This window comes from Delphinus delphis, chromosome 8, assembly GCF_949987515.2.
Source record: "Delphinus delphis chromosome 8, mDelDel1.2, whole genome shotgun sequence".
Classification (NCBI taxonomy): Eukaryota; Metazoa; Chordata; class Mammalia; order Artiodactyla; family Delphinidae; genus Delphinus; species Delphinus delphis.
In genome coordinates, this window is record NC_082690.1 from 99,798,662 (window position 1) to 99,825,469 (window position 26,808).

The 26,808-nt window shown below is 40.7% G+C and overlaps 1 protein-coding gene across 1 annotated transcript; it reads right to left on the reverse strand.

Moving 5' to 3' along the window:
- Positions 1-12,061: 12,061 nt before the first annotated feature.
- Positions 12,062-25,415, reverse strand: TCN1 (transcobalamin 1). Its single transcript, XM_060017436.1, has 9 exons — positions 25,251-25,415; positions 22,502-22,681; positions 21,339-21,479; positions 19,817-19,972; positions 18,228-18,415; positions 15,904-16,090; positions 14,428-14,614; positions 12,440-12,558; positions 12,062-12,270 (listed from the first exon to the last, which is right to left on the reverse strand). Exons 1-9 carry the CDS (start codon positions 25,360-25,362, stop codon positions 12,209-12,211), a joined length of 1,332 nt encoding a protein of 443 aa, XP_059873419.1. The 5' UTR covers positions 25,363-25,415; the 3' UTR covers positions 12,062-12,208.
- Between the last annotated feature and the right edge of the window lie 1,393 nt (positions 25,416-26,808).

The window sequence follows — 26,808 nt, forward strand, 5'->3', positions numbered from 1 at the left end:
CCCACTGTCTCCTGTCCACGTCTCCCGTTCACAAGTCCCAGTGTTTGCAAGTAGAGTATTTCTCTACTGTTTCTTATATATGCTTCTCTTTGTAAAACAGTCTGCTCTCCTCCCCCATCCTCCAGACACTCCTAACCACTTATGCTGACTGCACTCTCCGAGATAAAACTATCCACTTGCTTATCTAAGTTTACCTACTATAGAGCCTCCAAGGTGCCTGAAGGTCACATGTAGGCCGCACAGTCATAGGAGACACTCAGGGCTTACATGTGGTGAAGGCAGCGATGACCAAGTGTCCTTTACTAAAATCCTGGCAGGCTGGCTAACGTGCGAATGTAACAGAGACCTTCTCCTAAGCCTTTGCGCACCCAGACCGCCTCTCGGCAACCACTTCATTGGGGTTTGGGGGATCCCTAAGGCAGCACCTCACAGTCTGAGGCACTTGCTTTACAATAAGCCCTCTTGGCTCTCAGGCGAGCATCAGCCAGGTGAGGTCTGGCTTTATGCAATGAATTAAATTGACGTGACCTGGGTTCCAGCCTAGGCTCTTTGAAGTTGTTTGATGTTGGGAAAGCAATGGGCCATAAATGGTTTTGTTTGATTTCTCTTTCCTTATCTGGAGATGAAAGCAGTCTCAAACACCCTGGGCTTTCAGATATTATCTTTGAAAGTAAGTAATTGCAAAACGTGAGCTCAATGAACTATATTAAGTAATATGTATATATTAAAAAATGTTTTTAGAATTGTAGCTGTATAATAAAGCAAAGTATATCTCCCCCTCACACAGAGAACTGGAAGTAATGAGATTACGAAGGAGGGGGCTAGTTTTTTTTCTAACCACCGCATTTTAAGTAGCTCCTTTTAGGAGGCCATTCTCACAGTGACTCCCAGCTTAGACTGACCCAACATTGTAAATCAACTTATACTCCGATAAAAATTGAGAAAATATACCATATGATGAAAAAGCAAAAAGAAAAATTCAAATTCCTTTTAACGACCTCCAGGCCCTGTAAGATCTGGCATCTGGTTTCCTTCTGGACTTCACCTCCACCCACTTTCTCCTTTGTTCACTCTGTTCCAGCAGCACTTCTTGTTCCTTGAACCCATCAGCCACCTTTGCTCTTGCTGTCCTCTCTGCCTGGGAAATCCTTACTCCAAATACTCTCATGGTGGCTCCCTCACTTCTTTCATGTCTCTGCTCAAAGGTCAGCTTTTAGAGAAGCCTTCCAGACCATTACATATGAGACAGCCTCACCTCCCTGACACCCACCGTGCCCCTTACCTGCTCTAGCGCCTCACCCTCTGTCATACTCTATGTGTAGTTCACTTACTGTATGTCTCCTTCCCCACTAGCATGTCTGCTCCAAAGGGTCAGGAGCTTAATCTATTTTGTACACTGCTTTGTCCCAGGTACTTGAGACACTACCCAGCTCACAGTAGGAATCAAATGAATACTTTAAAAATTATTTATTTATTTTTTTATTTCATTTCATTTTTTAGTTTCTGGTGTACAGCAGAGTGATTCAGTTATATATTCTTTTTCATATTCTTTTCCATTTTGTTTACTACAGGATATTGAATATAGTTCCCTGTGCTATACAGTAGGACCTTGTTGTTTATCTATTTTATATATAGTAGTTTGTATCTGCTAATCCCCAAATCCTAATTTATCCCTCCCCCACCCCCTTTCCCCTTTGGTAACCATAGTTTGGTTTCTATGTCCATGAGTCTGTTTCTGCGTTGTAAATAAGTTCATTTGTATCATATTTTAGATTCCACATGTAAGTATCTTATGATATTTGTCTTTCTCTGTCTGACTTACTTCATTTAGTATGATAATCTCTAGGTCCATCCATGTTGCTGCAAGTGGCATTATCAAATGAATACTTTTTGAATGAGTGAATTAATGAACAAATATATAGCATGGGTGATTAAAAAAAGCATTTTTTTTTCTTTCTTGGACTAATTTGGTGGTTTCATAGGTGAGAACGCAGGATACGTATTGGGGTGTGCTAGACAGCTTCTAACATCGACCCATGTTCCCACCTCCTGGCATTCATGCTCTTATGTAATTAATCCCCTTCTCTCGCGTGTGGGCTGGCCTTGCCTCTAATAAATATAATACAGCAAAAGTGATGGGATGAGGTTGCAGTAGACCGGCTCCGTCTTGCTTGCAGTCTCTCTGGCTCTTCTTGCTTTTTGCTCTGATGAAGCAGCTGCCGCGCTGTAAGACGCCTTACGGAGGGGCCGGTGCAGCAAAGAACTGAGAGCAGCTTCTATCCCACAGCCAGGGAGGAAAGAATCCCACCAAGGGTCACGAGAATGAGCTTGAAGGCAGATCCTTCCTCAGTTGAGCTTTGAGATGTAAGCAGCCCCAGCCGATATCTTGATTGTAGCCTCATGAAAGACCATGAGCTAGAGGACCCAGGTAACCTGTCCCTGGATTCCTCCCCCATAGAAACTGTGAGATAATAAGTGTTGTTGTTTTAAGCCATTAAGCTTTAGGGTGACTTGTTATACAGCCGTATATCACTAATACACAGCCTTTGGTGGGGGATGAAGCCAGAAAGACAATTTTGGTCTGCATGGTAGAGAGCCTTGTATGCCATATGAAGGAGGAGAATAATCCCCCCACCTCCAAGACGTCCATATCCTAATCTCTGGAATCTGTGAATATGCTGAGTTACATGGTAAAGGTGAGACAGGCTGGGACCTGGGACCCTTTGTGCTGTGCTGCAACGCTTGAACCTGGACAAACGTCTCCCTGAGCAGCAAAATACAAAGAAACTATAAGGGTCTAAAAATAACTTCATGAATGTGCAGTTGGGGCAAATTCTGGACAAAAAATACAAAAAGACCAAACAAGCTCAACTGGCACCTCTGAAGAGCTGGGAGCAAAAGCAGGGTACCTCCTGTGCACAATACCGCCAAAGGGGTGGGCAGACCACCTAGCCACCCCCCAGGCCCGAGCCCCGGACACATCCCTACCTTCACCCCCACGTAAGGAACCAGCTTGTTCTGCTCGGGGAGTGAGCTAGCAAGGGAACATGATACTTGTTCTTGCTGCCCCCTGCTGTGGCAGGGGTCCCAATAAAGCCTTGCCTGAATTTCTTGTCTGGCCTCTGATCAATTTCTACTGACTAAGGAGTCCAGAAACAAAGGGAATTAAGGTCATTATTAAAATGACTTTAAAATAGGAAGACTATTGTAGGTTATCTCGATGGACCCAATATAATCACAGGAGTCCATAAGTGAAAGAGGGAGGCAGGAGACTTAGAGTCAGAGAAGGAGATGTGATGAAGGAAGCAGAGGTCAGCATGATACAATTGCTGGCCTTGAAGGCGGTGGGGCCATGAGCTTAGGAGCGCAGGATTCCTCCAGAAGCTGGAACACACAAGGAAATGAATTCTCCCCCTAGAAGCTCTTGAAGAACACAGCCCTTCCAACACTTTGATTTTAGCCCAGTGAGTCCCAGTTCAGACTGCTGACGTCCAGAAGTGTAGGAGAATATATCTGTCTTTGTTTTAAGCCAGGACATTTGTGGTAATTTGTTAGAGCAGCAGCAAGAATCTAATACAGGATTAGGAACCAGCATGGTGCTGACCTTGGGTTCCAGAGCCTGCTTGTAACAGTCCTGAGATAACCCGTGCACACCTGGTGTACCTGCTCTTTGAACACATACTTTCTTGTAAATTACGTTACAGCCACGGTATTGCTTCAAGACTAATGTTGACACAGTTGTTTCTATTAGCAAATAACGTTCAGAACAGGAACCCCAGAGGCTATACTTTCTTTTTTTTAAATTTAGTTTATTTTTTTATACAGCAGGTTCTTATTAGTCATCCATTTTATGCACATCAGTGTATACATGTCAATCCCAATCTCCCAATTCATCCCACTACCACCCCCCACCCCCGCCGCTTTCCCCCCTTGGTGTCCATATGTGTTTTCTCTACTTCTGTATCTCAATTTCTGCTCTGCAAACCGGTTCAGCTGTACCGTTTTCTAGGTTCCACATATATGCGTTAATATACGATATTTGTTTTTCTCTTTCTGACTTGCTTCTCTCTGTATGACAGTATGCATCCACGTCTCTACAAATGACCCAGTTTAGTTCCTTTTTATGGCTGAGTAATATTCCATTGTATATATGTACCACATCTTCTTTATCCATTCGTCTGTCTATGGACATTTAGGTTACTTCCATGACCTGGCTATTGTAAACAGTGCTGCAATGAACATTGGGGTGCATGTGTCTTTTTGAATTATGGTTTTCTCTGGGTATATGCCCAGTAGTGGGATTGCTGGGTCATATGGTAATTCTATTTTTAGTTTTTTAAGGAACCACCATACTGTTCTCCATAATGGCTGTATCAATTTACATTCCCACCAGCAGTGCAAGAGGGTTCCCTCTTCTCCACAACCTCTCCAGCATTTGTTGTTTGTAGATTTTCTGATGATGCCATTCTAACTGGTGTGAGGTGATACCTCACTGTAGTTTTGATTTGCATTTCTCTAATGATTAGTGATGTTGAGCAGCTTTTCATGTGTCTCTTGGCCATCTGTATGTCTTCTTTGGAGAAATGTCTGTTTAGGTCTTCTGCCCATTTTTGGATTGGGTTGTTTGTTTTTTTACTATTGAGCTGCATGAGATGTTTATATATTTTGGAGATTAACCCTTTGTCCATTGATTCATTGGCAAATATTTTCTCCCATTCTGAGGGTTGTCTTTTGGTCTTGTTTATGGTCTCCTTTGCTGTGCAAAAGCTTTGAAGTTTCATTACGTCCCATTTGTTCATTTTTGTTTTTATTCCATTACTCTAGGAGATAGATCAAAAAACATCTTGCTGTGATTTATGTCAAAGAGTGTTCTTCCTATGTTTTCCTCTCAGAGTTTTATAGTGCCCGGTCTTACATTTAGGTCTCTAATCCATTTTGAGTTTATTTTTTTGTATGGTGTTAGGGAGTGTTCTAATTTCATTCTTTTACATGTAGCTGTCCAGTTTTCCCAGCATCACTTACTGAAGAGACTGTCTTTTCTCCATTGTGTATCCTTGCCTCCTTTGTCATAGATTAGTTGACCATAGGTGCGTGGGTTTATCTCTGGGCTTTCTATCCTGTTCCATTGATCTATATTTCTGTTTTTGTGCCAGTACCATCTTGTCTTGATTACTGTAGCTTTGTAGTGTAGTCTGAAGTCAGGGAGTCTGATTCCTCCAGCTCCATTTATTTCCCTCAAGACTGCTTTGGCTATTCAGGGTTTTTTGTGTCTCCATACAAATTTTAAGATTTTCTGTTCTAGTTTTGTAAAAAATGCCATTGGTAATTTGATAAGGATTGCATTGAATCTGTAGATTGCTTTGGGTAGTATAGTCATTTTCACAATGTTGATTCTTCCAATCCAAGAACATGGTATATCTCTCCATCTCTTGGTATTATCTTTAATTTCTTTCATCAGTGTCTTATCATTTTCTGCATACAGGTCTTTTGTCTCCCTAGGTAGGTTTATTCCTCGGTATTTTATTCTTTCTGTTGCAATGGTAAATGGGAGTGTTTCCTTAATTTCTTTTTCAGATTTTTCGTCATTAGTGTATAGGAATGCAAGAGATTTCTGTGCATTAATTTTGTATCCTGCTACTTTACCAAATTCATTGATTAGCTGTAGTAGTTTTCGGGTGGCATCGTTAGGATTCTTTATGTATAGTATCATGTCATCTGCAAACAGTGACAGCTTTACATCTTCTTTTCCGATTTGTATTCCTTTTATTTCTTTTTTTCTCTGATTGCCGTGGCTAGGACTTCCAAAACTATGTTGAATAATGGTGGTGAGAGTGGACATCCTTGTCTTGCTCCTGATCTTAGAGGAAATGCTATCAGTTTTTCACCATTGAGAATGATGTTTGCTGTGGGTTTGTCATATATGGCCTTTATTATGTTGAGGTAGTTTCCCTGTATGCCCACTTTCTGGAGAGTTTTTATCATAAATGGGTGTTGAATTTTGTCAAAAGCTTTTTCTGCATCTATTGAGAGGATCGTATGGTTTTTCTTTTTCAATTTGTTAATATGGTGTGTCACATTGATTGATTTGTGTATATTGAAGAATTCTTGCATCCCTGGGATAAATCCCACGTGATCATGGTGTATGATCCTTTTAATGTGTGGTTGGATTCTGTTTGCTGGTATTTTGTTGAGGATTTTTGCATCTATATTCATCAGTGATATTGGTCTGTAATTTTCTTTTGTTTGTAATTTTCTTTTAGTATCTTTGTCTGATTTTGGTATCAGGGTGTTGGTGGCCTCATACAATGAGTTTGAGAGTGTTCTTTCCTCTGCAATTTTTTGGAAGAGTTTGAGAAGGATGGGTGTTAGCTCTTCTCTAAATGTTTGATAGAATTCATCTGTGAAGCCATCTGGTCCTGGACTTCTGTTTGTTGGAAGACTTTTCATCTCAATTTCATTACTTGTGATTGGTCTCTTCATATTTTCTATTTCTTCCTGGTTCAGTCTTGGAAGGTTATACCTTTCTAAGAATTTGTCCATTTCTTCCAGGTTGTCCAATTTATTGGCATAGAGTTGCTTGTAGTAGTCTCTTAGGATGCTTTGTATTTCTGCAGTGTCTGTTGTAACTTCTCCGTTTTCATTTCTGATTTTATTGATTTGAGTCCTCTTCCTCTTCTGCTTGTTGAGTCTGGCTAATGGTTTATCAATTTTGTATATCTTCTCAAAGAACCAGCTTTTAGTTTTATTGATCTTTGCTATTGTTTTCTTTGTTTCTATTTCATTTATTTCTGCTCTGATCTTTATGATTTCTTTCCTTCTGCTAACTTTGGATTTTGTTTGTTCTTCTTTCTCTAATTCCTGTAGGTGTAAGGTTAGATTGTTTATTTGAGATTTTTCTTGTTTCTTGAGGTAGGCTTGTATGTCTATAAACTTCTCTGTCAGAACTGCTCTTGCCGCATCCCGTAGGTTTTGGATCGTCGTGTTTTCATTGTCATTTGTCTCTAGGTATTTTTTGATTTCCTCTTTGATTTCTTCAGTGATCTCTTGGTTATTTAGTAACGTATTGTTTAGCCTCCATGTGTTTGTGTTTTTTTACGTTTTTTTCCCCTGCAATTCGTTTCTAATCTCATAGCGTTGTGGTCAGAAAAGATGCTTGGTATGATTTCAATTTTCTTAAATTTACTAGGGCTTGATTTGTGACCCAAGATATGATCTATCCTAGAGAATGTTCTGTGCACACTTGAGAAGAAAGTATAATTTGCTGCTTTGGGATGGAATGTCCTATAAATATCAATTACATCTATCTGGTCTATTGTGTCATTTAAAGCTTGTGTTTCCTTATTAATTTTCTGTTTGGATGATATGTCCATTGGTGTAAGTGAGGTGTTAAATTCCCCCACTATTATTGTGTTATTGTCAGTTTCCTCTTTTAGAGCTGTTAGCAGTTGCCTTATGTATTGAGGTGCTCCTATGTTGGGTATATATATATTTATAATTGTTATATCTTCTTCTTGGATCGATCCCTTGATCATTATGTTATGTCCTTCCTTGTCTCTTGTAACATTCTTTATTTTAAAGTCTATTTTATCTGATATGGGTATTGCTACTCCAGCTTTCTTTTGATTTCCATTTGCATGGGATATCTTTTTCCATCCCCTCACTTTTAGTCTGTATGTGTCCCTAGGTCTGAAGTGGGTCTCTTGTAGACAGCATATATATATGGGTCTTGTTTTTGTATCCATTCAGCAAGCCTGTGTCGTTTGGTTGGAGCATTTAATCCATTCACGTTTAAGATAATTATCGATATGTATATTCCTATGACCATTTTCTTAGTTGTTTTGTGTTAGTTTTTGTAGGTCCTTTTCTTCTTTTGTGTTTCCCACTTAGAGAAGTTCCTTTAGCATTTGTGGTAGAGCTGGTTTGGTGTAGTTGAATTCTCTTAGCTTTTGCTTGTCTGTAAAGCTTTTGGTTTCTTCATTGAATCTGAATGAGATCCTTGCTGGGTAGAGTAATCTTGGCTGTAGGTTCTTCCGTTTCATCACTTTAAGTATATCATGCCATGCCCTTCTGGCTTGTAGAGTTTCTGCTGAGAAGTCAGCTGTTAACGTTATGGGAGTTCTCTTGTATGTTATTTGTCGTTTTTCCCTTGCTGGTTTCAATAATTTTTCTTTGTCTTTAATTTTTGCCAATTTGATTACTATGTGTCTCAGCGTGTTTCTCCTTGGGTTTATCCTGTATGGGACTCTCTGTGCTTCCTGGACTTGCGTGGCTATTTCCTTTCCCATGTTAGGGAAGTTTTCGACTATAATCTCTTCAAATATTTTCTCAGGTCCTTTCTCTCTCTCTTCTCCTTCTGGGACCCCTATAATGTGAATGTTGTTGCATTTAATATTGTCCCAGCGGTCTCTTAGTCTGTCTTCATTTCTTTTCATTATTTTTTCTTTAGTCTGTTCCACAGCAGTGAATTCCACCGTTCTGTCTTCCAGGTCACTTATCCATTCCTCTGCCTCAGTTATTCTGCTATTGATTCCTTCTAGTGTAGTTTTCATTTCAGTTATTGTATTGTTCATCTCGTTTGTTTGTTCTTTAATTCTTCTAGGTCCTTTTTAAACATTTCTTGCATCTTCTCGATCTTTGCCTCCATTCTTTTTCTGAGGTCCTGGATCATCTTCACTGTCATTATTCTGAACTGTTTTTCTGGAAGGTTGCCTATCTCCCCTTCATTTAGTTGTTTTTCTGGGGTTTTATCTTGTTCCTTCATCTGGTACATAGCCCTCTGCTTTTTCATCTTGTCTATCTTTCTGTGATTGTGGTTTTTGTTCCACAGGCTGCAGGATTGTAGTTCTTCTTGCTTCTGCTGTGTGCCCTCTGGTGGATGAGACTATCTAAGAGGGTTGTGGAAGTTTCCTGATGGGTGGGACTGGTGGTGGGTAGAGGTGGCTGTTGCTCTGGTGGGCAGAGCTCAGTAAAACTTTAATCCGCTTGTCTGCTGATGGGTGGGGCTGGGTTCCCTCCCTGTTGGTTGTTTGGCCTGAGGCGACCCAACACTGGAGTCTAGCCGGGCTCTTTAGTGGAGCTAATGGCGGACTCTGGGAGGGCTCACGCCAAGGAGTACTTCCCAGAACTTCTGCTGCCAGTGTCCTTGTCCTTACGGTGAGGCACAGCCACCCCCCGCCTCTGCAGAAGACCCTCCAACGCTAGCAGGTAGGTCTGGTTCAGTCTCCTACGGGGTCACTGCTCTTTCCCCTGGGTCCTGATGCGCACACTACTTTGTGTGTGCCTTCCAAGAGTGGAGTCTGTTTCCCCCAGTCCTGTCAAAGTCCTGCAGTCAAATCCCGCTAGCCTACTGTTTCAAAGTCTGATTCTCTAGGAATTCCTCCTCCCGTTGCCGGACCCCCAGGTTCGGAAGCCTGATGTGGGACTCAGAACCTTCACTCCAGTGGGTGGACTTCTGTGGTATAAATGTTCTCTAGTTTGTGAGTCACCCACCCAACAGTTGTGGGATTTGATTTTATTGTGATTGCGCCCCTCCTACCATCTCATTGCAGCTTCTCCTTTATCTTTGGATGTGGGGTATCTTTTTTGGTGAGTTCCAGTGTCTTCCTGTCGATGATTGTTCAGCAGTTAGTTGTGATTCCGGTGTTCTTGAAAGAGGGAGTGAGAGCACGTCCTTCTACTCCGCCATCTTGAACCAATCTCCTCTATAGTTTCTTAAAGCATATGTTTTGATAGTCTTTGGTTAACTCTTGACTGGACTTATTGATTTATTTCCTTGTTTGTTTTTTCCTGTGCCTCATTTTCTGGTATCAAAGCACTGCGATTCTCTCTGGACATCTGAAATGTTTATTTGTGTCGATTACTTCTTTGTAGGTGTAAGTTTCTCCCCTCAGCCTCAGTCTAGGTTCTGACATAATCTCAAGCCATAGGATCTTCTCAGAATGCAAGTGTGGCCAGAGCTAGGTTTCACTGGCCAATGTTAGTGGAATGCTAAAGAAACGTTATTCCATTGACCTTCATGTCTGTTTCAGAGATTGAAGGCATTCCTATCAGACAACAGTGTTACTACCTTCTTCTTAAAGACCATGGGCTGGGAGAAACTCATCTTTCTCCATCAGAAACGGAGGTTAGCAGTGCTAGAGGGGAGTGTTGGAAAACATAGTGGCATAAAGTGAGGTTTGATATTTAATCCAATCAGAATTAAATGAGAATTGAAAAGAAAATGACTTTAATGTTGTGATGGCATGTTACTTGACTCCATGTTGGTATACCAATGAGTTTAATTTCTTGTACCACATTTGGGAAAATAGGTCTAACATAAATTGGGTGCTTTACTGGTATTGACTGAATATTACAGACAATGAGCTAGAATCATTGAGAGAGAGTTAGGGATGTTGGAGAGACCCATTCCTACTTTGTTACATTGAGATTCAGTTTCATTGGTTATTTCAGGGGCAATATTTCCTGTTATTTTGACATATTTGTGTTTATATATATATATATATATATATATATATATTTTTTTTTTTTTTTTTTTGCGATACGCGGGCCTCTCACCGTTGTGGCCTCTCCCGTTGCGGAGCACAGGCTCTGGACGCGCAGGGTCAGCGGCCATGGTTCACGGGCCCAGCCGCTCCGTGGCATGTGGGATCTTCCTGGACCGGGGCACGAACCCGTGTCCCCTGCATCGGCAGGCGGACTCTCAACCACTGCGCCACCAGGGAAGCCCCTGTGTTTACATTTTTTGCTTGAGCTTCCTTTATGGACAACATTGACCATATGTTCTGGTTTTCCCAGGATAGTCCCAGTTTTTAATCTGTTTTTTTTTCTGAGTATAATTATTAATAATGTTCACTTTCACTCTTAACAGAGTTACAGTTGGATGATAAACTGTATGGTCACACTGTGCTGGACAGCAATGCCAGTCCTAATAGTTTGCATATTTGTGACCTAAACCATTATCCTTCAATTTCACATAGATTGTATAGTCTACAAATAGATCTGACAGCTGGTACTGCATGCTCACAGCACCATGGAGACCCCCCTGTCTCTAATTTAGCTTTCAAGATGTGACACAGACCCAAGAGGATGGAATCCCTTGCTGTGTAGTTGTGATGGCATCTGTCACACCCGGTTAATGAAGGCCAGGGCAGAGCTGAACCTGAGAGTTGAAGATCAGTGCCAGAAAGCAGTGTGTAGGAAGAGGGTTACTGTGTGTAGGAATCAGGGTTACTGGTGGAGGGGGAGAAGAGAAGAGTATCATGAAAACACAAGGAGCAATGAGGAAGACATTTTTGAAATAAGTTAACTAATTCTACCTAAAGGGCTCTTCCTTTTGGAGGTTATTTTAAATGGATTACTTTGTGCTTTATCTGAAGCACCTTTTGTCCTCCGGCTTCTTAAAGGCACTTCCGGTTCCTGACTGAATGTGCACATAGCTCAGGTACTCAGTAAGGGGTGTAACCCAGCTCATGCTAAGACATGATTCAACTTTTTCTTTAAAGTGAATTCTGCTGAAATGAACACTGGAGTCATTTTTTTTTTACATGTGTATTTTGATGATATGGCTATAAGGGTGATTTTTATGGTGAAATGAAAGGAAAATAAATGTGGGAGAACAAGCGGGACCCAGGGGAGGCAGCTGGAAGAGGGAATGAAAGTGTTCCTCAAACTTTGTGGACTGACTTTTATGTGTAAGCTTCACATTTCACCCTTTCTCCATGGCAATATTTTTCTCTCTACCCACTGCCTGTATGAAGCCAATATGTCCACTCAGTTCCTCCCTTGCATCTGGGTCTCAGAGAGCTCAGTCTCCCTATGAACTTTCTCCTTGATCTCATTGGTTGCTGCTGCACCATTAGACCCAGAACTTTATCTCCATTTTCCCCAGTTGCCCAAGGTCACCCAGATAGTTAGCAGGGGAACCTTGAGTAGAACTCAGTTTATTAGACAAGTGGGTCTATTCTCTTTCACTTTGTTTCCTCCTGAGGTAGTTCTTCTCTCTAATAGTAATTCCCTTTTGCTATGAAATTATTAGAACACGCTCTTTTTGTATAGCTGTTGATCTTTTATTGAACATGCGAAGAGAGGATTAGAGGTTATTGACTATGCTATTGGGGTCGAGATAAGTGAAAAGGAAGGTGTGAGATCAATTTCCACATGGAATCTCACTACAAAAGGCTTAGACCCAGCTGAGGATGGTTTGGGTTTATTAGTATGTGCTCCAACGAACCTCCAAATATTCTCCATTTTTGACAACATAACTCCCAGGTCCTGAAAAGGAAGAAGAAGAAGTGGGTCAAATGATTTGACCACCAAATCATCAGATAATGGATATGGCTCTCCCAGCTCCTTGGCACGTTCCCCGCCAAAGCTTACACCCTCACACCTGAATGCTTTGGGCATCTCACTCTGTAGCGTTGTTTGTCGTACTCTCCCTTACCTTGGCTCAGCGGTTGGCCATTGCTCAGAAGTTGCCAGTAGGTTCTGTCATTATTGTTGGCGCTTATGTTCTGAACAGTGGTGATGTAGGGCCCCCATGGGCTGTCCTCCGTTTTGAAACTGTGGGGGACAGTGAATGGGTTCCAGGAACTTAGAATGGTCGAAGGCAACTCTCCATGGGCGTTTCTCAAACTTTAACGCACGTAAGAATCACTTGAAGATGCTTCAGAGTATGCAGATCTCCTGGCCCTATCCCCAGATACCTTGATTCTGTCGGTCTGGGCTGGGACCAGGAATCTGCACATTCTATAAACATTCCAGGTCATTCTGATGCAGGCCCTCCTACAATCCATGCAAAATTAGAGAAATGATTCCCCTGGTTTCTGCCCCTCCTTCCTGCCATAGTAGACACTTTGCCATCAACAATTTCAAATCTTCTACCCAAGACAGTAACTGATGAAGACACTAAAGCAGTACAAGAAAGTGTTAATTGGTTGTCCTAGAGGCACTGAGGAAAGAGGAACAGGAAAGGATAATTTAGTAATTTATACCTGTTTATTAAAAAGTGACATAGTCAATGTCTTTTTCACATTCTTTATTCACATTTCTCTACCTTCCTGGGAACACTTGAAAGCAGGCTTTATAGTTATATATATACACATAGACATAATTTTCATATATATACGATTTTCTCTGTCGCATCTTACAGCATGTTATTAAATACAATAAGCTATTGTCAGTTAGCCATATTTTTCAGAGGCAGAGTCAACATCTTAATTTTAATATTTGAACTCTCTAGGTCAGGGAACCTTAATCTAGGAGTCCATGAACCTCCTGAAAGGTGGGGGAGGCATTTGTAAGACCTCTGATTTAAATAATAAGTTTTGGGGACTTCCCTGCTGGTGCAGTGGTTAAGAATCTGCCTGCCAATGCAGGGGACACAGGTTCAAGCCCTGGTCCGGGAAGATCCCACATGCCGCGGAGCAACTAAGCCGGTGTGTCACAACTACCGAGCCTGCGCTCTAGAGCCCACGAGCCACAGCTACTGAGCCTACATGCCACAACTGCTGAAGCCCGCGCACCTAGAGCCCATGCTCCGCAACAAGAGAAGCCACTGCAATGAGAAGCCAGCACGCTGCAACGAAGAGAAGCCCCCACCTGACGCAACTAGAGAAAGCCTGCATGCAGAAATGAAGACCCAACGCAGCCAAAAAAAAAAAAAAAATTAATTAATTAATTAAAAAAAACCGCACATGTAAAAAAAACATAAATGACAAGTTTTGCACTCACAGACTTAGAGGATTAACTTACGGTTACCAGGGGTAAAGGGTAAAGGGTAGCGGGGGTGGGGGATAGATTGGGAGTTTGGGATTGACATGTACACACTACTATATTTAAAATAGATAACCAAGAGAGACCTACTGTATAGCACAGGGAACTCAGCTCAATATTCTATAATAACCTAAATGGGAAAACAATTTAAAAGAATGGACACTTTTATGGGTATAACTGAATCACTTTGCTGTACACCTGTAACTAACACATCATTGTTAATCAACTATACTCCAATATAAAATAAAAATTTTTTAAGAATGACACATTTTGTGTGTATATTCCTTTTTCTGGGATGAGAATCCCACTCATCTGACTTTCAAAGGGGTCAGTGATTCAAAAATGGTTAAGAACCACTGTTCCAGACACAAAATGTCTGACTTAAGAGGTTCTATTTATTGAAGGAGTTTAACTGACAGAAGAGGGATCCCTGGTACTTATTTATCTATTCAGTGAGCAATAATTTAATACTTGCTACATGCTAGAGGAGGAAAAATTTCACCTCCCTTTTTTTAACCCCGGCCGTGCGATGTTGGTGAACAGCAAAAGTACTCACTGGGAGGTGTTTTAAATGTACATTGTATTCAGGTGCAGATGTATTCTTGCTGAGTCATAATCCCATTAAATTCCTTAACCTTAGGTTATGTACACACATACCAAAATGCAGCCTTATTTTGTTTCTCAGCTGCCACCATCACATCGAGGAAGACAGAACCCTTTCTCACGGTGACTTTGGTGGAATTGAAAATTTCATTGATTTGCACAGAGTAATTGACTGAAATATTGGAGGGTGAGATAGTAGGTGTCACAGGTACAGGCTCATCTGTGGAGATGTTGAATTTATCTGGCAGAGACAGAAAGGCAGAGAAGAATTATTATAAGGAATAATAAAAAATGAGGTTAGAGTCTGCACACCTATCCAAGCCCTATGCAACGATTCCTTCCCTTTATGCAGAGGAAGGTTTGTGCAAGGAGCGAGGGTCAGCAGTCACGGGGCAGATCTCTCATATGACTAAAGCACAAACCACACACTACTCACCGGCTCGTGCGGGCTTGTGCCTGCGTCAGCTTCCAGCTGTCTCAGCAATTCAATTACCCCACCTCCCATTTCCCACAAAAGCTCCTGTTTTTTTTTTTTTTTTTTTTTTGCTTTGGTGCAGCATACAGTAATGCTTCCCACCCCCTTTTTTTTTTTGCCTTTTAATTTTTTTATTGAAGTATAGTTGACATACAATATTATGTCAGTTTCAGGTGTAAAACAATGATTCAACATGTATATTCATTACGAATTGATCACCATGGAAAGTCTAGTAACCATCTGTCACCATACAAAGTTATTACAATATTATTGACTATATTCTCTATGCTGTACTTTATAGTCCCATGAATTATTTATTTGACAACAGGAAGTTTGTATCTCTTAGTGCCCTTCCCCTATTTTTTCCCAATCCCTAGCCTTTTTATTTCCTAACCTTTATTGAAAACATTATGTGCCAGGCACTGTACTAATCATTTTACATGGATTTTCTCCTTCAGTCCTTACAAATACCTATGTTACATACTATGATCATTTGCATTTCTTATAGTAGAAAACTGAAGCTTAGAAGTTAAACATTTTGTCTAAGATCCCTAAACCTACATGTGCCTGAACCAGATAGATAGAAGGAAAAGTCTTCTTTTTTCGTGCCTTGTTGCAAAATCAGTTGTTTGATTAATGATTCATGCTGCAATTTTCTTATGACACTGCCATATTCTTTCCACATTGATGTCTTATGTCTCTGAGGGACCACTCATTGAGCATAATGAAAAGTCAGAGACACCATACTTTCTAGGATGGGAATGATGCTCAGAAAATCTCTGTATCCAGCAGTCAGAAAACATCCCTTCGGAGATAGACGTCCTTTAATAAACTCTACCTTGTTCATCAGTGTTTGAACCAAGAACAGCCTCTACTACTCTGTTAAGGACAAATCCTCAGGTGGTTATGATCACATATGGAGGACTGAGTTCTATCTGGGAACTGTTATGCTTTAGAGGTTTAACTGGTCACTTTTGGTCCCTGAGGAAACCTAAGTCTCACACACTTTGGGTGTTATGCTGAAAGGCAAAACAGTTTGCTCATTAGTGCTATACCTGGACTGCAGGTACAAGAAGAGTTTTTGTTGACATCCAAGTAGGTCTTTCCCATCAGGGCAGGTAAGATCTGGGCTGCAGCAATTGGCAGATGGAATGCTCCCTGAAGGATGTCGTGAAGTACTGTGTGCAGAGTTTCTTGGCAATTCCGTTTCTTTTTGTAATAGTTTGATGAGACAAACAGAGCCTAACGTGAGAGGGAGAGAGAGAGAGAATGGGAATAAATGAGAGAAACTTCACATAACGGGAAAGCCTGCATCTAATTAACTTAGTAAATCTTTATTGGACATTGACTACATAGGAACCACCTTAGACCACTAAAATACCTTTCCCGCCATCAAGAAGCTTATAAGCTAGTTTGGGTGGGGAGGTGGAAATTGTTAAATCACACAAACTCTCATAGCGTCAGTGAGAACAGACTTTCTCTACCGTATTTACTCTTGTACCACTGATGCTGAAACAGTACTTGTCATATAGGAGGCAATCCGTAAATAGTGTGAACAGATTCTTGTAAAGGAGTCCCTAAGATGAATGCCCTAAGAGAAGCATCTAGCGGCATGGCCTTTCCAAAGAGGAAGAGCTCATAAACATTTAGTGAGACTGAGGAAAGGCTTGGTGGAGAAGGCAGTACTTGAATAGACTTGGTGGTATGATGGCATTTCAGTAGGTGACATGAGGAGGCAACAACCTGACCATAGGGGATAAAGTAGGAATGGCCAGAGCCTGGCCTGGCTATGATGAGAGTTATATGCATTTTAGTAAAATCCCCAGAGGATTCCTCCTGGCTTAGGAGAACTGGTGTAGAGGGAACACTCAGGGCAATTGTGGAAGGACAGCCCGGAGAAGGAGGTTGGGACCAGATTGGTAGACCCTTGAATTTCACGGTGCGGTGTCTGCCAGCATTTGCTTGACAGTGGGAAGTCTAACAGGTTCTTGAACAGAAACTATCCAGGCAGCAGATATAAACTGGACTGAAGGGGAAGAATTACAGGGTAGGAAAAATTAAGAGGGTATTAGAGTAAGTCAAGGGCTAAAATGGACTAAACTTGAAGATGTTGCTCTGTGGTTTCTCAAGGAAGGACAGTTCTCCTTTTCATTTTTTCTTGAAGACTCTTAAAGATAACCAAGTAGTCAACCAGCATTTGTGGGATATTAAAAAGAAAACTCATCATATTTTATCTTCTCTTATAAACTGTGGTAGGTAAGCAGCTCTTGGTCCTGCTGTGAATGAATACCACCTGTAGGGTTTTTAAACAAGACCAAAGCCCATGTTCCACCCCTAAATTTCTGTATTAACTGGTTGGTTTGGGGTGTAAACATTAGTATTTTATAAAAGCTCCTCCAGGTGATTCAAATGTGCAGCCAGAATGGGAAACCACGGTTTTATATTAATTTCAAACTTATCAAGTGTGAACAGTAACAACAATATGAACACTCTGTATGATTGGACCCTTGCTTACATCATCAGCCCCGTCTTGTAATTTTCCCAAGCACCTTGTGCTGAACCTTTTGATCTTCCTAAAATATGGAATGTTCTTTTGTACCTTTGTCCTTTGTCCTTGCTTCTTCTCTCCCTTTGAAAGTCCTCTCACCCTGAGCCAGCCTAGCAGACCCAAATTCATACCAAAGACTCGGTGAAATCTTTTTTTTTTTTTCTATAAACCTTTCTTCATCTCCTCTTGTATCTACCCCTTAGAGTTGAGTAGATCAGTGAGTAAATGCAGGAATAAATTCTCAGTCTTCAAGGAACATATACAAGATAGTGTTGGCATTGAGTATGAGTTTTGAAACCAATTATTTCAGTCCTATCACGATCTGCATTGCTCTTTGGCTTTGTACTATTAGGCAAGTTACCGGTACTCCATGATTCACACTCATTATTATTACTTCCTAGGAAATAGAGATAATAATTCTTTCTTCACTGGGTGGTTGTGCATTAATGACTTAATGTCAATAACTACCAGATTCCACTACCACTTATTATTTCCATGCCAGTAACCTAATTTGGGAGGTAAGGTGAAACGCCAAACAACGGTATATGGTAAAGTGTGAAACTGCATGTGATAAACAACAAGATAGATTGTAGCAGGCTGTAGAATTTCTTAAATGGAGCCAGGAAGAGCTTCCTAGAAGCATCGGATATGGAAAGGTAAAGGAGAGGAGAATACATTTCAGGCAGGGGAGGGGAATCACATGAGTAAGATCAAAGTCAGTATAGGAAACAGAATGGATAATAAGTCTTTAGGAGGCCAGTAAGGGAGGATGAAGATGTTGCTTTTCTCCATGAATCCCTTCCCCGTCTCCTGGTTTACGCTCTGACTTACCTGCATAGCTTCTCCTGTGCTAAATATGTTTCCAAAGAGACCATCATTTTCTGCAGACAGAATCTTATTTACCAGGGATGTTATATAAACATTGGTTTTGTGTAAATCCTTTATATCTGCTTCAATCTCCTCCTTTTCTATTCTCCTCTTCACACAGGTTAGAGCAAGAACAGCCATTGCTCCAGTATCTGTCAGGAAGCAAAACACCGGTGATAGGGTGACTAACCATCCTGGTTCACCCTGGACTGAGTAGTTTCCTGGTATGTGGGACTTTCAGTACTAACAACAGGACAAATCTGGCCAAACTGGGATGGTTGGTTATGCTCGTTAATGATGGGAGATAAGAATTTCAAGGTACAGCAGTCATCCCTCTGGCACTAGCCTCTCAAATATTGCAATATTCTTTCCTTATGTTGAATAGCCACGTACCTTGTACTCAGAAACTCACATCTTGGTCATAGAAACACATATGAATTTGTAGGTGCAAACACACGAATGGTCTGCTTTTACCTACTGGTTGTTCTCATCCTTTTTTATCTTTTAGCCATATTGGCAAAGAAATTGAGAAAACCCAGGATAATACTCCAAACAAATATGTCTTTGTAAAGTTCCAAGGTTTCCATTAGACTGATTAAGAAATAGCGCTTGAGAGCAGTTCATTCAGTAAACCTTCTTAATGGGGAGGAGGAGGCAAGAGATTGGAAGGATGGAGGATAAGGTCTTTTTTTCCTGGCTCGTTACTTGGTTTCCTCTATGTTCTTTAGGCACGGTGCCTTACCTCTCTCATAGAAGAAGGAGTATAAGAAGCTCGCTTTCTCCTTACTATCCTGAGACACTGAATGGTGGTTCTCTTTGAACTTCTTGGAGAAAAATGAGCTTGTGGATCTGGGCCCCTAGGGCAACAGCACTACTTGTCTTAAGGGGACTTCTTTTTGGATGTGTAAGCGGATCCAGTGGGGAATTTCTGGTCCTTCTCCATGGTGGATACGCACTTTATTGATCAAAATATTGGGCCTGACCACTGGAGAGGTTCTATTATTCAAGTAATCCCACACATCCAAATGGTCCCAATAGATGAGAAGATTACTTCCAAATCTATTATTCTTTGGAAGAAAGATTACTTCCAAATCTATTATTTGGAAGTAATCCCACACATCCAAATGGTCCCAATAGATGAGAGAAAGGTGCAGGGTTGAGATAAATGAATTCCACCGCATTCCCTTTCTCTAATATTTATACTTCCTAAGATGTCTTATCTGAAGAGTCTCATGATCTATCCTCATTTTAAAGATGGGAAAATTAAAGTCAAGAGTTAACATCTGTTGGTTACTCAGAAGTGTGAGTAGGAACCACATCTTTCTACTATACTGCTTAAATACTTTTTTTAAGTATTTTAAGTAGTATTTAAGCCTTAAAGAGGCTTAAATACTACTCAATATCCATTCTTCTAAACAAAAATTCTCTTCTGAGGAGACTAGGGTAAAGAGGATAGAAAAAATTCAAGTACTTACTGGTAGAAAAATTCAAAGAGCAAGGCCTATTGGTGCCTATGTCCTTGAAACCAAGGGAATTGGGTTTAAATGACTCACCTACTGAGAACTGGCCGCCCAAATAATAGTTTTTATTTTCAGGAGTGAAGTAAGGAATAACGTTGGTGGTTGAGTAGCTCCCACTGGACAGACACAAGGCCAGGAGGGCCAGGCTGAGCTGGTAATAGTTGGTCAGCGGATTGTCACTGTGTGTTTCTGGCAGAGAGAAAAGAAATACCTTAGTCACGGAAGTGGTACCGGAATAGTACATTTTTAACTTATTTCTGCTTACTTTATCTCCATTTCTTTACACTTAAAGAGAGGTGAATAACAGAGGGGAGATATTGCTCATAGAATCGGCAAAGTTGAGAAATTTAAAGGTTCTTAAGGGCCACCAAATTCAACTCAACTCGTTTCATTTTATAACTGAGGAGATTCAGCACTAAAGGTATAAAAAATACTCCCGGCAATCCCACTTCTAGGCATATATCCAGAAAAAAAGATAATTTGAAAAGATACATGCACCCCAATGTTCACTGCAGCACTATTTACAACAGCCAGGACATGGAAGCAACATAAATGTCCATCAATGGAGGAATGGATAAAGATGTGGTACATGTATATAATGGAATATTACTCAGCCATAAAAAGAACAAAATAATGCCATTTGCAGCAACATGGATGGACCTAGAGATTGTCATACTGAGTGAAGTAAGTCAGACATAGAAAGACAAATGTCATATGATATCGCTTATATGTGGAATCTAAAAAAAGGGTACAAATGAACTTTTTTACAAAACAGAAGTAGAGTCACAGATGTAGAAAACAAACTTATGGCTACCAAGGAATAAGGGGGGGAGGGATAAATTGGGAGATTGGGACTGACATATACACACCACTATATATAAAATAGGTAACTAGTAAGAACCTACTGTATAACACAGGGCAATACTCTGTAATGACCTATGTGGGAAAAAATCTAAAAAAGAGTGGATATATGTATATGTATAACTGATTCACTTTGCTGTACACCTGAAACTAACACAACATTGTAAATCAACTATACTCCAATAAAAATTAAAAAAAAATACTATCCTGATGTTCAGGTGGTTACATAGTTAGGACTAGAATGCACAAATGTACCTCACTAGCAGCTGTGATGGTCAACCTATTTTTCCCAGTGATAAAGTACTTTTTGCCATCTTTAGCCCTTGTAATATTATAGAATCATATGTATATGCTTTGATACTTATGACACAGTGTCTCGTATTGCTCAGCTATTTCTGGTGTAATTTGTCTAAATGCCAAGCTTCTGGAGGACTAGAGAACTGTGACCTGTATGTTTGTGTGTTGGTGTGTGCATTCATCATCCTACGTAAGGTCAATGTTCAGTTGAACATATTGGAAAAGAAAACTCAAGATGCATGTTGGAAGAAGGAAGAAGGGCAAGTGATCTTCAAAGGAATAGTGGGATGAATGAAGTGAAGAGGAGATGGAAAAAATAGGGGGAAACTTCATACAGTTCTGAATCAGTAGAGGAAAAGACAAGGATGTCCAGGGTCTCTGAACATTTGATTCTCACCCATATTCTCAATTTCTGCTTTGAATTTCTCTCCTAGTTTGCTAACCAGATAAGCATCAGGTATAAACACTTCACTAGAGTTTTTACACGCTCCCAAAGCCAGGATAGCCAAGGCCAGCTCTCCTGAGGTTATCTCTGGCTCTGAAAAGAAAAGTATTCAAGTTAAACAAGGTACATGCTTATAATTTTTTTGGCCTCCTGTCTTCCTGGAGACTTATATTGCTGTCACTCCTTTCTCCTGTTCTACTCTTTACTAATATTTTGTTGTTCTCTTCTTTATCCCCAAAACAGAGCCTTTTCTAGCAGTACTGTATAAATGCAAGCGAGATCTTAATCTTTCCCGTGAAATTATGGGTTCTTTTTGGAATCATGTAATCCTTATAAAAATGAACAAAGAATAAAAATAGATAAATAATAAAACCTTGGGATTTTCTCTCCTTGTGGGTGCCGTCTTTCCTGGATAGGAATAATTGACTTGTATGTTCTGCCTTAGAGAGCGTCCAAACTCTCAGGCTGCTCCTAATTCTCACAATAATATTGTTAGGTAGGTGGGGGCGGTGTATTTCCCCCTTATACTCATTAGAAAGCTAAAGCTCGATATTGAAAAGAAAGGCTCAAAGTGGAATCTGGTCTCAAACCAGTCCACATCTCTGTTGCTCTGTGGTTGCCTCTCTACTGTCAGATTTCTTGGTTGTGGTCCACACCCTCTCTGGTCATGAACTCAACTATATCATATAACAGTCTTAATGGATGAGAGTCTATAATTTCTTTTGCTTTTCCTTGTAACTTCTTGAAGGAATATGATTTTCAGGGCTCAAAGAAGGAAGGCCTAGCTCTAGAGTAAGTGGCAGGGGATTGATCTTTTGAGGTACCTTTGTGTCATCTCAATTTTTTTTTGAATTTCATGTGAACTTTATCAAAAAAAAACCCCACTACATACTTGTGTTAGATTTTTTTTAAATTTAGGTAACATTGGTTTATAACATTAAATAAGTTTCATGTGTACTACATTTTATATCTACCCCTGTTCACCTCAAGTTTTCTACAGCTAAGATTGATGTATCAGGGATGTTTTGGACACACAATTTTTAGAACTCCCTGGAGATCATCTTTATAGATAGGTAAGTCTTTTCCTAACTCTTCCGGGGAATATAGGCACTCACCTCTTTTTTTTATATCCTCTTGAATTTGTTGAGTCAGCTGTTGTTCTAGCCTTTGGTTCTGAATCTGAACAAGTCTGAAGGTCAACAGGATGTTGGCACTTTGGATTCCTTTGGTATAGTTTGCATGTACCATTGTGTTTACTAGAGGATTTAGATAGGAGCAGTTTCCTCTGCTTACCTCTGTGGCAAGGGAAGGAGGAAATAAGAAACACACACTCGTGAAATATTAGGGCTAGGAACGGGGATGATATTAAAAGATTTAGGAACAGATGTGGCACAGGCATAGACCCTTCCAGTAGTCGCTGGCAGTGTTGCTGTAACAATACAAAGGTGGGTCTGGAGCCCCGCTCTGCCAGGTATTACTTTTTTTGCCAACCAGCATGGAAGTGGTAACTATTTTAACAACTATTCAGCCTTACCATTGTGTCCTGGCAGAATATAAGTCGTGCCTGGTAGATCTAGTACCGTTACCTAATTTGAGGCCTAGAGAGGGTATCCTTAAAGAGACCTTGGTAATTGGAGCCCAGCCCAATCTACTTTCTAGAGTCAGTTGGTTCCTTCTCCATCTTCTTCTAATTCACTTGGGTTAATGCTGAAGGGAAGAAGAGAGAAGAGAAAGAAGGCAAAAATTCTACGTGTCATTGGTGATTGAGCCCAAAGCTGCATTGTCTGATTGCCCAACTGGCCAGGCATCAAGATCGTTATTCAGCATCATGGACCCTTTGGAAAACCTTCTGGTTTTAGCCTAAGACGTGTCCAAATCCCAGGGGCAAGGATGGAGGGAGTCCCATTACATTGTGGAAATAAAAGGAGAATCCGGACCCCCCAGGAACTGGAGAATAAGAAGAGTTAACTATCACTGAAAACATTTCTAAATATTCTTTGACCGTAATCTTAAGAAAATCCTACCCATCTCCAGATTATCTCATGGGTTTGTGGAATCGTGAGAAGAATATGAACCCTGAGTTCAGTCAGGCCTTGGCTGGATTCTTTGCTCCTTAACTTATAACTGGGGGTAAGTTACGTAACTTTCTTTTGTTTTTTTTTAATTTATTTATTTTTGGTTGTGTTGGGTCTTCGTTTCTGCACGCGGGCTTTCTCTAGTTGCAGCGAGTGGGGGCTACTCTTTGTTGTGGTGCACGGGCTTCTCACTGCGGTGGCTTCTCTTGTTGTGGAGCACGGGCTCTAGGCGCACGGGCTTCAGTAGTTGTGGCGCACGGGCTTAGTTGCTCCGCGGCATGTGGGATCTTCCCAGACCAGGGCTCGAACCTGTGCCCCCTGCATTGGCAGGAGGATTCTTAACCACTGCGCCGCCAGGGCAGCCCCAAGTTATGTAACTTTCTTGACTTCAGTTGAAATGGTGGATAGTAACACCTACTCCATGGATATTGGATAAAAAAAACCCACTAAGTAAACTATAAAATACTGTACATATTACTACCTCTAGCTCAACTCGAGTTTCTAAGGATCACATACTTAGAGAGTCCAGGAAATGTTATTTTCCTTGCCCACCTTTCTTCACTGTAAAAGAGAGAGTCGGGAAGATCTGAGTGGAGTGATTGTAGAAGGTCATGGTTTGTTACAGGCACAACTGGACAACTGTGAGTCGCCCCTGAGATTTTATGGAAGCATCCAGTTCAGCGGATTTTCTGGCACTGAAATAGACTTTTTAGTTCCTGGTCAACAGCTCAAATCAGCTTCCTTAACCACAAAAACAAAGTTAATTATTTTGTACAATGAATGAAACTCCAAAGCCTCCATGGAGACCCCCTGTTCTTAGGATACAACAGAAGAAATGACAGGCCAGGAAGAACAATTAGAGCTGGCAGATTCGGAACTTTAGCGTTTCTGCTGTGCGATGGATTGCTTCCTGTGGGCTGTAGAGACCAGGAAGATGTAGCCGCAGCTGACACCACATTGTGGCACCATCTTTGGACTGGTTTGAAGCTCAATTCCAGGGTAAAGACTTATAATAGAGAAATCATGACCTGTGAGCTATACCGGACTTTAAGAAATCACCTGCTTCAACACCTTTCCCTGATTATCCTCCATTTATAGACGAAGCTAAAAAAATTCAGAAACATTGGATCATTTGGCTATTAAGGGGTCAGACTATACCTGAACCAGTTTTTCTTTCTCTTAGTTAGTAGTTTTGAAATAGAATCACATACTCTCTGGAGCCTACATGCAGAGGAGAGATGATGGGTTTCTACCCACGTCCTGTGGGGAAAAGTTGAAAAGAAGAAGATGTGTAGCTTGGAATATCTGAACTCAATAATGACAAGAGAACAGTCTTCGTTATTTGAAAGAGATTATTAACATTATTTTTTTCCTTCATAGTTAAACAAGGAGTTAACCTAAAACCCATAGGCTGAACTTCAGAAAAACAGATTGCATCTCAGAATCAAAAGACACCTTTCCATGATCTTGAATAATTTCTGGGTCATGAGTTTTCTATCACTGAAAATGAACAAGAATAGACAGCTACTGGGCAGGTCTGTTGTGGTAGAAAGGCTCTTAGCATAGGAAGAAGAGTGAGGCAAGTTAATGTTGAATCTATGATCCCTCTTAAAACAACGTACATTGTGGAACTTTCCTCACCATCTCCTGCCACCCTTCACATTACTCATAGAGTCCAACGGCATACAGAATTGGAATAGGGTCTTTTCTCAGGTAACTCTACACAAAGCTCCCTGTCAATAGTCTTCAGACTATCATGCTAGAGCAATTTAGGTCAAACCATACTCACCACAGATCTGGCATAGTTGACTTGGAATAAGAGAAAACAATAGCAACCCCAGTAGGCACAGCTGGTGTGATGGTCTCATCTCTCCAACAGTGTACAGGAATGGTGAGGACATGGCTGGCTGTTTGCTGGGTGATGGACAGAGGGTAATGAGAGCTGCTCCTTCAGTTTGCCTCAGTCTCTTTCACTCAAGCAAATATTGAGTAATGTCAGGAGGTGTGGTCAAGTGTGGTTGTCCAAATAACGTAATAAACCAGGAAGAAGACTTGAAAGTATAGGGAGAATGAGGAAATAATTTTTCTTTGTTTCCTATCCCCAAACTTTAGGATTCATATTCTCTACTTGCCTTCAGCCCAATGAGAATAAATTATGTGAATGACTGTTGTCAGTAATGTTCTCTCTTTCCCATTCCACTTTGGTTGTATTTTATTTATGTCTCCTGAGAGATTGGATTTGATGGGGGCAAGGGCTTACAACATATAAAAATGGAAGTAGAAGTTGTAAGTCTGAAGTTGGAACAGGCAGGATGGGGGAGCCTGGCATATGGGAAGGTCTTTGGCATAGTGGTTTTTTTTTATTATTATTTTTTATTTTAAGCATAGTGGTTTTTGACCTATGATTTTTTCCCTAAGATAGATGCCCTGAGAGTTTTCTAGCCCAGGAGGAAAACCATAGAGATATACATCAAATGTGGATTTGGGGGTATGCCAGGAAGGATGCTACATGCTACATGTAGGAAATGTTGTCTATCATAGGTCTTCCAAAAACTATTAGAGAATACTCTGTTTGGCTTTACAATGTTTGCTCTGGGTCAGCAAGATGGTGGAATAGGAGGTCTCTCATATATAACCCCACAGCAATAGTAACCTTAGCAGCCATCCGTGGACAAAAGTTCCTATGTGGAAACTATGGGTTCCAGGTAGTAGGTTGTAAAACGCCAGTGGAGCCATCAAGGAGGACTGTATAGAGAAAGCAAACCAGAGGAAACAGACTTGTGTTCACAAAGAAGCAGGCAAACGTGACACCACCGAATGAAACTAATAAGTAGACCTAACAGACATGTACAGAAAACATAGGGAGGAAGCTCCTTGACATTTGTCTTGGCAATGATTTTTTTTGTATATGCAACTGAGAGCATAAACAGCAAAAGCAAAAATAACAAACGGGACTATATCAAACTGAAAAGCTTCTGCATAGCAAAGGAAACCATCAACAAAATAAAGAGGCAGCCTAGGGAATGGGAAAAAAATATTTATTAGATACCATATACCTGATAAGGTATTAACATCTAAAATATATAAGGAACTCCTACAGATCAATAGCAAAAAACCCAAATAATCCCACTGGAATATGGGCAAAGGACCTGAACAGATATTTTTCAAAGAAGATACACAAATGGCCAGTAAGTACATGCAAAGGTGCTCAACATCACTATCGTCAGGGAAATGCAAATCAAAACCACAGTGAGATGTCACCTCACGCCTGTTAGGATGGCTGTTGTCAAAAAGAAAAGAGGTAACAAGTGTTGGTGAGGATTTGAAGGAAAGGGAACCCCTGTGCC

Excerpts from the sequence above, each read along its gene's own strand:
- TCN1 (XM_060017436.1), bottom strand. The coding sequence starts at position 25,362 with ATGTCCTCACCATTCCTGTACACTGTTGGAGAGATGAGACCATCACAC. Across the intron at positions 19,973-21,338 it reads AGCAGAAATTGAGAATATGG|AAACACACAGTGACAATCCG; the intron begins GTGAGAATCAAA and ends TCTCTCTGCCAG. Across the intron at positions 14,615-15,903 it reads TTCTTGTACCTGCAGTCCAG|ATAAATTCAACATCTCCACA; the intron begins GTATAGCACTAA and ends TGTCTCTGCCAG.